General features: G+C 45.6%; 1 protein-coding gene across 1 annotated transcript in view; it reads right to left on the reverse strand.

Moving 5' to 3' along the window:
* The window catches only part of LOC143284962 (putative adenosylhomocysteinase 3), a 339,921-nt gene that overhangs the window by 279,892 nt on the left and 45,029 nt on the right, over nucleotides 1–15,000 (reverse strand). The window contains exon 4 of the mRNA XM_076592123.1: nucleotides 1,173–1,275. Within this exon, the coding sequence (XP_076448238.1) occupies nucleotides 1,173–1,275 (103 nt within the window). The remainder of the gene's footprint in view (nucleotides 1–1,172; nucleotides 1,276–15,000) is intronic.

The following is a 15,000-nucleotide window of genomic DNA, read 5'->3' on the forward strand; positions in this document are numbered from 1 at the left end:
TCTCTAAGAGTCTGACACAGCTTTTCCGTTACGCGTTGGCACCCAGCGTATATATTATGATGGAAGATACGCCCCCCCTCCATCCCCCCCCAAACCCCCCGACCCCCTTACCACTCTCTCTCTCTCTATTTCCTTCGTGTGTTGCTGCTGTGTGGTATAAATGCACTGCTTGTACATGTACTGTTTCATGTGAGGCGCTTAGAGCCCGTTGCATGGGGTGTTTCCGCCACACAAACACAGACACACACTATCTCTCTCTCTCTATATATATATACACACATACATAAAAAGAGAAACACAACACATACACAGTGTGGTCAGGATTATCCCCTCTCCCAAAAGAAAAGTCTTTATTCCCCAGTCTCTCTCTCTCTCTCTCTCTCTCTCTCCCCCTCCGCCCCCCACACCCCTCCCAATTCCACCACCTCTTATTAAACAGGGAATTAAGATTAAAATCCACGTTAACACATTCGCCGAGGGGACCATAATATCATCATATCCTTTGGGGTTTTATGACTTCATAACTGAATGTCGAATAACTGCGAAGAGCGAGAAGCATATTAATGAGAGATAGTATTTTTTTCTTATATATATATTTTTTTATGACATCGACGTGCGTTTTTGTCTTGAAAACTACATTAAATCATTAATACTCAATGGCTGCAATTTTACGAGAGGCTGCATTATAATTTATGAACTGTGTGAAACATGAGCGCCATTAAATTAAAATTCACACTGACAGAAAGTAATTTTTGTTATTTCGCTTTCTTAATTAAAAAGTGATTCAACTGTAATATCAAACAAACGAACAGACAGACGTACACACAACTGGGTGCATGTGGAGGGACAAACACACACACACACACATACACAGAGAAAGCACAAACATGTATGTATGCGAATAAAACCGAATCAAATCGACAAATCACGATTTTTCACACAAACACACACACAGAGTCTTTCTCTCTCTCTGTATAATACAACACACACACACACACACGTGACACACACATACACACAGACACAGAGTGCCACACACACACACACAGAGTGACACAAACACACACACACAACTACAGAGTGATACACACACACATACACACAGAAATGACACACACACACACACACACACACACACACACACACAGAGAAAAAAAAGCCTCCACAAGCATACCGCTGTCTGTGCCGTGATGTGTGTACAGCCGATGATCTTGGCACCCTGCAGGGGCTTGTCCCCCTCGGCTCTCTTCCGCAGCGCCATCAGCCCCGGCATCTCTGGAACCACAACACACACCTTCCTTCCGTCACCATCACCACCGCCATCATCACCCCCACCCCCAACCGTCATCACCCGCCCACCTTCACCACCATCATCCCCTCATCTTCCACATCATCACCACCACCACCACCATCACCCTCCATTATCATCACCACCATCACAACTATCATCCATCATCATCATCATCATCATCACCACCACCATCATCAACCTTCATCGTCACCACACCACCAACCATCATCACCACCACCACTACTTTCAGCATCAAAATATCACACACACACACACACACACACACAAAAAGAAGAAAAAAAGAAGAAAAAAAAAGCGAATACTGTGCACTTGCGAAAAATACTTGAGCTTACTACTTGGTTAACATTTGTAGCCTGTCTCACCTTATCCCGTCTCTCCCCACCCCTCTTAAAAAAAAAAAAAAAAAAAAAGAAAGGAAGAAAGAGAGCGATAGACAAGAGAGGTAGCGAGCGAGCGAGCGAGAGAAGAGAGACAGAGAGAGAGAGAGAGAGAGAGAGAGAGAGAGAGAGAGAGAGAGAGAGAGAGCGAGAGAGGCAAACGTCTTTTTCATGTCAGTGGGCTTGTCTTTTGTTTCTATCTGAGATAAGATCGTTACACACACACACACACACACACACACACACGCGGAAGGAAGAGATTTGCTATCCATCAGCTAGCTGGTTTGTTGATGAAAAAAAAACAAAAAAAAAACAAAAAAAAAACAAACAAAAAAAAAACGGTCTTTCTTCGTCATCGAAGTCCGCTATGTCCACGCCAGGAATCATGTTTTGAAGGTTCATGACCATGTTGTGGAGAGAGATGGCCTGGATGTTACCGCGTCCGCCTTGGAAGCGAGAGAGATTCCGAGCGCGCTGGTTTGTCAGTCAGCTGATATTTTCTCCGCCTCCACTGGATAGGGTGAGTGGTGGTCTGGACGCTAGTCGTTCGGATGAGACGATAAACCGAGGTACCATGTGCAGCGTGCATTTAGCGCACGTAAAAAAACAAAAAAAAAAACAAAACAAAAAAAAACCAACCCCAAATAACCACGGCAACAAAAGGGTTGTCCCTGGCAAAATTCTGTAGAAAAATCCCCTTCAATAGGAAAAACCAAATCAAACAGCACGCAGGGGAAAAAAAAAAAAAAAAAAAAAAAAAAAAAAAGGTGGCGCTCTCCCTGGGGAGAGCAGCCCGAATTTCACACAGAGAAATCTGTTGTGGAGAAAAAAAAAAAAAAAAAAGCAATACAATGACCTCGATAATGTTGTTAACAGCCAACAGCGTTGTTTCTTTCCACGGTCCCCAGTGTCTTTTATATAATTCAGCCCCGTACGGTCGGCTGGGCTTAATGCTGATTAAAACTGGAACATGAACATGATAATGGGGCATAGACGCGCGCGCACATGTGAGCGCAATATATGCGAATGGCAGAGATAGAGATAGAGATAGAGAGAGAGAGAGGGGGGGGGGGAATTGAAAAGAAAGACATTGAGAGAAAGGATAGATGGGATAGAGAGAACGGGAAGAAAGAGAGAGGGGAGAGAGAGAGAGGGCGGGAGGGGAGAGAGAGAGAGGGGGGGGGGGATAGAATAGAGGATATACAGAGAAAGCATAGATGGGATAGAGAGAGAGGGGAGACAGCTAGAGAGAGAGAAGAGGGGGAGAGAGAGGGAGGTGGATAGAACAGATAGAGGATGTAGAGAGAAAGAATTGATGGGGATAGAGAAGGGAGAAGGAAAGAGAGAGAGAGAGAGAAAGGGGAGGAGAGAGAGAGTGGGGTAGAAAAATATATTGAGAGAAAGGATAGATGGGATAGTATTGAGTATAGATGGGATAGTATTGAAAGGATAGATGGGATAGTATTGAGAGAAAGGATAGATGGGATAGTATTGAAAGGATAGATTGGATAGTATTGAGAGAAAGGATAGATGGGATAGTATTGAAAGGATAGATGGGATAGTATTGAGAGAAAGGATAGATGGGATAGCATTGAGAGAAGGGATAGATGGGATAGTATTGAAAGGATAGATGGGATAGCATTGAGAGAAAGGATAGATGGGATAGTATTGAAAGGATAGATGGGATAGCATTGAGAGAAGGGATAGATGGGATAGCATTGAGAAAAGGGATAGATGGGATAGTATTGAAAGGATAGATGGGATAGAGAGATGGGAGAAACGGAGAGAGAGAGAGAGAGAGGGGGGGTGAGAGAGAGGGGGGGGGGGATAGAGTAGATAGAGGATATAGAGAAAAAAAGAATAGATGGGATAGAGAAGGGAGGAAGAAAGAGAGAAAGGGGAGGGGAGAGAGTGTAGAGTTAAACAAGAAAGATATTGAGAGAAAGGATAGATGGGATAGTATTGAGAGAAAGGATAGATGGGATAGAGAGAGAGAGAGAGGGGGGTGAGAAACAGAGAGAGAGAGAGAGAGAGAGAGGGAGGGGAGAGAGAGAGGGGGGGTTAGAAAAGATACTGAGAAAGGATAGATGGAATAGAGATAGAGGGGAGAAACAGAGAGAGAGAGAGGGGGGGAGGGGAGAGAGAGAGAAGGGGGGGGTTAGAGTAGATAGATATAGAGAAAAAGAATAGATGGGATAGAGAAGGGAGAAAGAAAGAGAGATAGGGGAGGGGGGGGGGAGAGAGTGGGGTTAGAAAAGAAAGATATTGAGAGAAAGGATAGATGGAATAGAGAGAGAGGGGAGAAACAGAGAGAGAGAGAGAGGGGGGGATAGAGTAGATAGAGGATGTAGAGAAAAAGAATAGATGGGATAGAAAAGTAGAAAAGGGAGAAAGAAAGAGAGAAAGGGGAGGGAGAGAGAGAGTGGGGTTAGAAAAGAAAGATATTGAGAGAAAGGATAGATGGGACAGAGAGAGAGAGAGAGAGAGGAGAAACAGATAGAGAGAGAGTGGGGGATAGAGAGGGATTGAGGATACAGAGAGAAAGGAAATACAGAGAGAGGATAGATGGGAGACAGGGAGGGAGAGAGAGAGAGAGAGAGAGAGAGAGAGAGAGAGAGAGAGGGGGGTGAGGAGAGAAAGAAATTGAGAGCGCGGAGGGTAGAGAAGATAGAGGATACAGAAAGAGAGGAAAAAATTATATGGGATAGAGAGGAGAGGGAAAATGGACAGAGAAAGACGAGAGAGAGAGAGAGAGAGAGAGAGAGAGAGAGAGAAGGGGGCAGAGACAGAGACATAGAGCTGCGCACAGCCGTCACCTCCCCCTTCCCCAACTCCCCCCCCCCCCCACCCCCGACCCCATTCCATTTCCTGGGCACCATCAAGCCAAGCCATTCATTCTGGATCTAGCAGCATCACCATCAGATTTCAGCCCTGTCAGCATTGACACACTCATTACTCCATCACACAAACCAGCAAACGAAGAGAGAGAGAGAGGGAGAGAGGGAGAGGGAGGAAGGGGGAGATGAGAGAGAGAGGGGGAGGATGGGGGAGATGAGAAAATGGGGAGAGAGAGAGAGAGAGAGTGGGATAGGGAGAAAGGGGGAGATGAGAGAGAGAGAGGGGGGGGAGGATGGGGGAGATGAGAAAAGGGAGAGAGAGAGAGAGAGTGGGAGAGGGAGGAAGGGGGAGATGAGAGAGAGAGAGGGGGGAGGAAGGAGGAGATAAGAAAAAGGGGGGAGAGAGAGAGAGAGGGGGGGAGGACGGGGGAGAGGAGAAAAAGGGGAGAAAGAGAGAGAGAGAGTGGGAGAGGGAGAAAGGGGGAGATAGAGAGAGAGAGAGAGAGAGAGAGAGAGAGAGAGGGGGGGGGGGGGGAAGGATGGGGAGATGAGAAAAAGGGGAGAGAGATAGGGAGGAGGGGGGGAGATGAGAAAAAGGGAAGAGAGAGAGAGAGGGGGGGATGGGGGAGATGAGAAAAAGGGGAGAGAGGAGGGGGGAGAGGGAGGAAGGGGGAGATGAGAGAGAGAGAGGGGGAGGATGCAGGAGATGAGAAAAAGAGGAGAGAGAGAGAGGGGGGAGGATGGGGGAGATGAAAAAAAGGAGAGAGAGCGAGAGAGAGGGAGAGAGAGAGAGAGGAAGGGAGAGATGAGAAAGAGGAAGGGAGTGATATGAGAGAGAGTGATATGTGTGAGAGAGAGAGAGAGAGAGAGAGAGAGAGAGAGAGAGAGAGAGAGAGAGATGAATTATTCACAAGCTTTTGCCATCACTACATTTTGAAATTCATCATTCCCAGTGCGGTCTGTGGGATTTTCTGTCAGACCTGTATGTCGTGCGGTCGGGGGTTCGTTGTTCCCTACACCTATTTTTAATCTTTATATTTCATTTACGGCGTGTCAAGTTCTTCCTGCTTTTTCACTGTCTAATCTGGCTGGTTCTTTTTTTCTTTTGTGTGTGTGTGTGTGTGTGTGTGTGTGTGTGTGTGTGTGTGTGTGAGCGCGTGCGCGCGTGCGTGAGTGAGTGAGTGAGTGAGTGAGTGAGTGTGTGTGTGTGTGTGTGTGTGTGTGTGTGTGTGTGTGTGTGTGTGTGTGTAATTTCTATTCATTTTCGCTCTGTCAATTGTCAATTTAAGAAAAACAAAAGTTCATATTCAATTCATTAATCTTATATACATTTATCTAAATTATTATTATCATTATTATTAATATCATCACTATCATAGCTATTCGGATGACAGATATGCGGAGATTTCTATGTTATCTGTGTATGTAGTACTCCATATTTCCGTGATTTGCTTATGATCCGTTCCCGCCCCCCTTACAGCCCATCCCCCCCCCCCCTCTCTCTCTCTCAGTGCCAGTTAGAAAGAAGTATGAATGCTGGCCCTGACCAGCATGTATGTATGTATGTAGGACAGTCAGTGGTGTTCGACAATGACCATCAGAACAGCAGAGGAGGTAACCGCTGTCCCGACCGTCTGGGCTAGAGTTTGATGATAGTATCTCGCCCATGTTACATCCCCAACTCTCTCGGCCAAGAGGGTTTTAGGACAGTCGGTGTTGGGGATGGTTCCCAAAGGCCAACTAGTCCCCCCCCGGCCCCCCAAGGCTGCAGCACTAAGAACCAGTGCAATTTTGCCTCCTAGTTTGAGAGAGTCACAGTCCTTCGCAAAAAAAGACTATACTGTAAATGATTTCCCACTGCAACAGAGAAACCGTTGATAATACAGCTCTAGCTCTCAGAATAAGGTTGGCCCAGCTGTAGACTTAAAGCCTGAACCGGACTATAAATGGCGGGCGATTTGAATCAAGCCAGTTTCTCACCAGAGTCTGACACTGTGACGTCGGTGAAGGTTTATTCAAAATAAAAGCCTAATAAAGCTACGGTTTGGCTTCATTTATGGCAGAGAGCGAGATTTGCCTAGCAGCTTCCAATCTAGACCTGAACTGACTTTGGAAAGTACAAAATGTGTCAGCTACACGTAATACAAAATTTGAATGCAGAGAAAAGGGGCGCAACCGAAACCTTGCTCTCGGGAGTTAAGACTTTAATGTCAATCTGTGACATAAGCTGCCTGACCAACATTACATCCTGGTATCGTGTTGAATGAAGATAAACCAGCTCCACCAGCGCGATGACGATGATCTGGGTCAGATGCGGAAAACACGTCACACCATCTTGTAAACACACGCACAAACACACACACACGCATACGCGCGCACGCACACGCAAACACACACACACCAGGCACTTTTACAAACGTCGTTTTGTTTTGAAGCACTTAAAAAGGAACAACGCTGATCTTGTGTTTGGGTGAGTGAGCGAGTGAGGCAGTGACAGAGAAAGAGACAGACACACATACATACATTGAGAGAGAGAGAGAGAGAGAGAGAGACAGACAGACAGACTGACAGAGAGGGGGATGGAGGGAAAGAATGAGAGAGAGAGAGAGAGAGAGAGAGAGAGGGAGAGAGAGGGGGTGGGGAAAGAATGAAACAGAGAGAGAAACAGTGTGTGTGTGTGTGTGTGTGTGTGTGTGTGCGTTAGAGCAACACTGTAATTATGTGTAAACAAAACCTGTCTGCTTTTTCTTTTATGAGCAAGCAAAGTGAGAAAGCACTTGGTCCCCTGCATTGTCAAGTTCGCATTGTCAGGCCGCCCATTGTTACGCAACAGCAACACTGATGGAATGTACGCACTGCGGACTGCTCAATCCAATTGTCTCTTGGTGAGGTGTTTTCGCTTCATGTTGATGACGTGTGTGTGTGTGTGTGTGTGTGTGTGTGTGTGTGTGTAGAGAGAGAGAGAGAGAGAGACGGAGACAGAGAGAGAGAAAGAGGGTATTTCTGTGTGTGTTTGTGTGCGCTCGCTCGCGCGCGAGTGAGTATGAATGGGCGTGCGCGTGCGAGACGACGTGTGAGTGTGTGTGATGTCAACGCGATCATAACTGAGGATTGGAAAACAACAACAACAACAAAAACACACACAAAAAACCCCACCACAAACAACAACAAAAGGAAGCGAAATCATAGCAGCCTCCTTATTATTATTTTTTTAAAAGAGAAAATCAACACACGGAAATGGATAAGTATCATTTCTCTCCAAGGACGAAGGAAGGTGGAAAGAATCAGAAAAAAAAGAAGAAAAAAAGCCGGCAATGTTGTCATCAGGTCAACACAATACAGGGAGACATTGTGCTTACGTCAGTCACAGGAATAGCCAGGAGAACGGAACATGAAGAGGAAGGACTGGAGAGACAGACGCAAAGAGAGAAGGAGGAGAGAGAGAGAGAGGGAGAGACGGAGAGCGAGAAAGAGGGGGAGGGAGGACGGAGAGAGAGAGAGAGGAAAAGAGGGCGATGGAGGGAGAGACAGGGGGGGAGTAAGAGAGAGGGAGAGAGAGAGAGAGACAGAGACGCAAAGAGGGAGAGGGAGAGAGAGAGAGGGGTGAGGGAAGAAGAGAGAGAGGGGTGGGGGAAGAAGAGACAGAGAGGGTCGGGGGGGGGGGGGGGGAGACGCAAAGAGGGAGAGGGAAGGAGAGACAGAGAGAGGGCAAGGGGGAAAAAGAGGGAGGGAGGGAGAGAGAGAGAGAGAGAGAGACACAGACAATGCATGAAGCAGTAACGGTGTATGTGTGTCTGAGTATGAGTATGTGTGACTGAAAGAGAGAGAGAGAGAGAGAGCGGTAAGGTGGGTGGAGAGAAAGCAGTGGGTGCAAAACAGACAGACAGACAGAAAAGACAAGACAACAGAAGCACTGGTGTCAACAACAACACCCGACACAATAATTCCTTAGCTCACCACATGCTCCCCCCCCACCCCCACCCCCTCCCTTCCCTCGCTGACAACAACAACGTATACATGTCTATTCTTGTTCCTGCAACAACAATGCATGTCTATTTCTGGGTCCCTGTCTGACCAGCTCATGCAAAGAGTTCAACGTCCACATCCCCCCCCCCCCCCCACTCTATACCACCCAACCCCAGCACCTCCCTCCCACCCACCTACACAGGTGGAAGAATGGATTACATGCATAGCTAGTTTAGGGAACACGGAGGAGGCAATAATTATGTAATCGGGCCTTCCGATGATCGCCGCCTTTCTAATCTGTATCTGTCAACTTAGTGGAGATGATATACAAGTCACGGTGGTAAGATCGACTTCTGTACCACCCCGGTGAGCCGAGTTTTAGGACCTACTGGAGGATTCCGACGGATGTGACCCTTGTTCGGGTATTATTAGGGTTTTGTGGGAAGTTTCGTAGTTGGAACGCGCATTCTGTATCATGACTTCACGGGGCGGAGGGTTTTTTGTAATGGACTGGGGGTTGAGGATGGGTGGGGTGTGTGAAACGGTGATCATTAGATCCTTGTGTAAGCGTGTGTGTGTGTGTGTGGTGGTGGTGGGGGGGGGGGTTGCACTGGAATGGGCTGGGAGGGGGGAGGTGTGAGGAAGAGACGGGGACAGCGGAATGCAGTGGCTGGAGAGAGAGAGCAGGAATGTGACTGTGCAAGTGAGGACAGACACTTACATGGCGAACGGTAGGTAGAAACACTGCTGGGCTGGGGAAGAGAAGCTGGAAGGCTGAGGAGCACAGAGAGAGAGAGAGAGAGAGAGAGAGAGAGAGAGAGAGAGAGGGAGAGGGGGAGAGAGAGGGGGGGAGGGAGAGGGAGATGAGGTTGGAGGAAGGGAGGATGCAGAGAGAGTGAGAGAGAGAGAGAGGGGGGGGGGTGCGCGCACACACACACACATTCACAAGTACACGCATACACACACACACACACACACACACACAGAAAGACAAAGTCACAGCCCCCCACCCCCATCCTCCTCTACTTTTTACCTGACTGGAAGAGATTTTTTGTTCTAAATTCTGCCACCACCACCACCACCACCACCACCCGCTCATCAAAATAACAAAGGACCGAATTTTCAACATGTTTTCTGCTCTCTCTCTCTCTCCCTCTTGTCTCCTTCACATTGCAAATGTTACATCCCTGGACTGTCGCACCTCAACAGCTCGTCTTGCTTTTTTTGTCTTTCTCGTTCGACGGGCGCAATAGCCGAGTGGTTAAAGCGCTGGACTGTCAATCTGAGGGTCCCGGGTTCGAATCACGGTGACGGCGCCTGGTGGGTACAAGGTGGAGATTTTTACGATCTCCCAGGTCAACACATGTGCAGACCTGCTAGTGCCTGAACCCCCTTCGTATGTATTGCAATGCAAGCAGAAGATCAAATACACACGTTAAAGATCCTGTAATCCATGTCAGCGTTCGGTGGGTTATGGAAACAAGAACATACCCAGCATGCACCCCCCCGAAAACTGAGTATGGCCGCCTACATGGCGGGGTAAAAACGGTCATACACGAAAAAGCCCACTCGTGTGCATACGAGTGAACGCAGAAGAAGAAGAAGTAGTCTTTCTCGTTCATCTCTCTCTCCCCCACCCCCCCTCTCTCTCGTGCTCCTTTTCGCACTCACTCACTCAACCCTCGCAAGAGAGCCCTCATTGGCAAGGAAGAAAAGAGGTCAAGGGAAGCATGAAAAGACATTGTGGAACTGAATTTAAACAAAAGTGATTTGTTTTGCAAAATTGTTTTGCTATTATATTAAATAAAAACAAACAACAAAAACACCCCAAAACATCGGAAGTTTATCGGTTCCAACACACACGCATGCAAGCACGCACACGCACATTAAAGCTGTCAAAGCTCTCTATATAAAACCGCCAGGCCAAAGTTACGGTTTCAATAATTTAACTGAAAACACACCACCAACAACAATAACAACTACAACAACAACCAGCAGCAGCAGTATCGAAAAGCTCAAAATGAAAATGCCAAAGGAACAGTAAATCGATCCCATAAAAGAAAGAAGAAATCAAAGCAGCTATAGAAACTTCCTGATTAAAAAAAACAACAACAAAAAAACAAAAACGATTCAACTTGAGCGGTTTCATTATAACAATACGGACACAAGTCGATTTCTCTCTTCCCCAGACATTGTGGAACTGAATTTAAACAAAAGTGATTTGTTTTGCAGAACTTGTTTTGCTATTAAATTAAAAAAACAAAAACAAAAAAACATCGGGAGTTTATCGGTTCCAACACGCGCGCGCACACACACACACGCGCGCACGCACACGCACGTTAAAGCTGTCAAAGCTCTCTCTATATAAAACCGCCAGGCCAAAGTTACGGTTTCAATAATTTAACTGAAAACACACCACCACCACCACCACCACCAACAACAACCAGCAGCAGCAGTATCGAAAAGCTCAAAATGAAAATGCCAAAGGAACAGTAAATCGATCCCATAAAAGAAAGAAGAAATCAAAGCAGCTATAGAAACTTCCTGATTAAAAAACAACAACAAACAAACAAAAACGATTCAACTTGAGCGGTTTCATTATAACAATACGGACACAAGTCGATTTCTCTCCTCCCCACCCACCTCACTCCAACCCCGATTTTTTTCTTCTTTCTTCTTTCTCTCTCCCCCACCCACCTCATCCTTAAGTAAAATCTGCAAAATCTGTATTTACAGAACTCGGCTTCGGGTCATGTACTACCTAATTCTATGGGCTTCAATGGGAAGGGAGGATTTCCGGCTGATGACGAAGATGATGATGATGATGATGATGATGACCACATCACATTCAATCCCCCCCGAACCACACCCACCCTCTCTCCCCAAGCATTTCCTGAGTAATCCGCCCTCTGGTTAACTTGCATTACTGATATTATAATAACGCGGAAACACCACAAAATTAAAACAATCAAACAAACAAATAACAAACACACACACACACACACGAGATGAAGCTGTGATGTTTTTGAAGATTGTGACTGATTTGATGTGAAAGCGTCAATTGAAAAAAAAAAAAACAAAAAAAGTGGGGGTTGTGTGAGGTATGTGATGTGGCCACTGGCTACTGTTTGATCTCAGAGAATGTAATCAACAAAACAAACAGCACTTTTTGCCTGCATCATCCTCGGTTATTTTTTTTTTTTTTTGGTCGATAAAATAAGAACACATTATTATTATTTTTTTTTTCTCTCTCTAATATTTACACTGTTCGCAAGAATTGTGTGAATGCGTGTTGGCCACACTGAGAACAAACTCTCTTCTTCTTCTTCTTCCTTTTTTTTCTCTGTTAATATTGTTCGCATAATTGGTGACTCTCTCTCTCTCTGTTCGACTGTGTGTATATATATATATGTGTGTGTGTGTGCGTGCGTGTGTATTTCTGCATGTGGTGTGTGTGTGTGTGTGTGTAAGAAAGAGAGAGAGAGAGAGAGAGAGAGAGAGAGAGAGAGAGTGTGTGTGTGTGTGCCCGCGCGCGCGCGCGTGCATGTCTGTGTGTGTGTGTCCTTAGGACTGTCACGTGTCTTAAGACTGTCAGTGGCTTGGTCATCTTCATCATCATCATCCTCGTCATCGTCATCGTCGCCCCTTCCCCCGCCCCCTCACCAAACCCCCCTCCCCTCTCACGTACCGTGTTCGATCCCTGAGCTGTCAGCGTGACGTCCACTTCCGTCCGTCAGTCTGTCCGTCTGCCTGCCTGCTGTCTGTCTGTCTGTCTGCCCCAATAATCATTCTGGTGATGGTATTGGATTCTCTCTCTCTCTCTCTGTCTCCCTCCCTCACCCCTCTCTCTCTCTCTAACACGGGAAAAGTCAGCTGTCATAATGACGTCTAATTTCCTGCCCTGCTGGCAGCAACGGGAACGGCGTCGAGAAGAAAAAACAACACATATGTACCGAAAACCTTATCTCCCATCTACCTCCCCCCACCCCCCCCCCCTCCCCTCCCAGATCAATGCTTATGGATGGCGTCGATGCTTACAGGATGGTTTCAGTTTCAGTAGCTCAAGGAGGCGTCACCGCGTTCGGACAAATCCATATCTGCAATACACCACATCTGCCAAGCAGATGCCTGACCAGCAGCGTAACCCAACGCGCTTAGTCAGGCCTTGAAAAAAAAAAAAAGAAAAGAAAAAAAAAGGTGAATAAATAATAGATAAATACATAAAAAAACCTACTACCACTACTAATAATATATGTATAAGGCGCAAAAAATTGATGAAGACAAAAAAAATAAAAATAAACGTACATAAATAAGTAAGTAAATAAATAAATAAATAATAATTATAATATAAAAAAAAGGGTATCAATAATAATAATAAATAAATAAGACAACAATGATGATAAATAAGCAAATAAATGTAAAACATGAAGACACACATTCACACATACACCCACACATGCATAACAGATGGAGGACGACGAAGTTCAGTGGAAGAATATATATATATATATATATATATATATATAGGTTGTGGAATTCGTGGTAGAGACAGGGGACCGTGTTCATCCCACTTTTGAATAAATAAATAAATAAATAAATTGCCCGTCATGTCGGCTGACTGATAAAACAGCACAGATTTTTCATTTATTTATCTGTCTATCTATCTATCTCTCTATCTATCTATACATTTTATTTCAACTACGATCGTCTTAGAACTCTTAGCACCCTTCGTCTTGGCGCAAAGCCAACAGCTGCCAGGCGTACCATCTATCTATCTATATCTGTGTACCTGTGTGTGTGTGTGTGTGTGTGAGAGAGAGAGAGAGAGAGAGAGAGAGAGAGAGAGAGAGAGAGAGAGAGAGAGAGAGAGAGAGAGAGAGAGAGAGAGAGAGAGAGAGAGAGAGAGAGAGAGAGAGAGAGAGAGAGAGAGAGTACAAACGCACTGTGTACTTTAATTCCAATCTGGTTTTCTTCCTTGCACACAGTGATTGTGGTTCTCTTTCAACCATCACCGGGAAGAAAAAAAAACAACAACACAAAAAACAAACAACAACAACAACCAGAAAAAAAAAAGAAGGTTTTGACGTCATGAAGACAATTTCCTTTTCGCACCCCACTTCCCCCCCTCCAAAGCATCTTCTGTTTCTCTGCACTGACATCACCTATCTTGCCTACCGTTGTTTTTTCCCCCAGTTCTAATCTTCATCTACCGTCTGTTTTCGTTACCACTGACTGTATCGATGTGATACCTCTTCTGGTGACAGCAAATTCAACTTCACGTTGATATTTGATAGTGGCCTTCTCCTACAATGTTTGTTCATTCATTTGTTTTGTTTCTTCATTAACTTTTTTTTTATGAATAAGTTGAACTATTTGATATAAATGATAAAAGTGGTTCATCAGCCGTCAGGTTAAAATTGAAGCGCAACTTGTGAGCACAGTAGCTTGTTGATGCTCTCTTTGTCATTGTCTGCATTGAAGCGCAACTTGTGAGCACAGTATCTTGTTGATGCTCTCTTTGTCATTGTCTGCATTGAAGCGCAACTCGTGAGCACAGTATCTTGTTGATGCTCTTTTTGTCATTGTCTGCACTGAAGCGCAACGTGTGAGCACAGTAGCTTGTTGATGCTCTCTTTGTCATTGTCTGCACTGAAGCGCAACGTTAGAGCACAGTATCTTGTTGATGATCTCTTTGTCATTGTCTGCACTGAAGCGCAACGTGTGAGCACAGTAGCTTGTTGATGCTCTATTTGTCATTGTCTGCATTGAAGCGCAACGTGTGAGCACAGTATCTTGTTGATGCTCTCTTTGTCATTGCCTGTACTGAAGCGCAACGTGTGAGCACAGTATCTTGTTGATGCTCTCTTTGTCATTGTCTGCACTGAAGCGCAACGTGTGAGCACAGTATCTTGCTGATGCTCTTTTTGTCATTGTCTGCACTGAAGCGCAACGTGTGAGCACAGTATCTTGTTGATGCTCTTTTTGTCATTGTCTGCACTGAAGCGCAACTTGTGAGCACAGTAGCTTGTTAATGCTCTCTTCGTCATTGTCTGCATTGAAGCGCAACTTGTGAGCACAGTATCTTGTTGAGGCTCTCTTTGTCATTGTATTGAAGCGAAACGTGTGAGCACAGTAGCTTGTTGATGCTCTCTTTGTCACTGTATTGAAGCGAAACGTGTGAGCACAGTAGCTTGTTGATGCTCTCTTTGTCATTGTCTGCACTGAAGCGCAACGTGTGAGCACAGTAGCTTGTTGATGCTCTCTTTGTCATTGTCTGCATTGAAGCGCAACGTGTGAGCACAGTAGCTTGTTGATGCTCTCTTTGTCATTGTCTGCATTGAAGCGCAACGTGTGAGCACAGTATCTTGCTGATGCTCTTTTTGTCATTGTCTGCACTGAAGCGCAACGTGTGAGCACAGTATCTTGTTGATGCTCTTTTTGTCATTGTCTGCACTGAAGCGCAACTTGTGAGCACAGTAGCTTGTTAATGCTCTCTTCGTCATTGTCT

The sequence above is a fragment of the Babylonia areolata genome, chromosome 8 (genome assembly GCF_041734735.1).
Source record: "Babylonia areolata isolate BAREFJ2019XMU chromosome 8, ASM4173473v1, whole genome shotgun sequence".
In the NCBI taxonomy this organism is placed as follows: domain Eukaryota; kingdom Metazoa; phylum Mollusca; class Gastropoda; order Neogastropoda; family Buccinidae; genus Babylonia; species Babylonia areolata.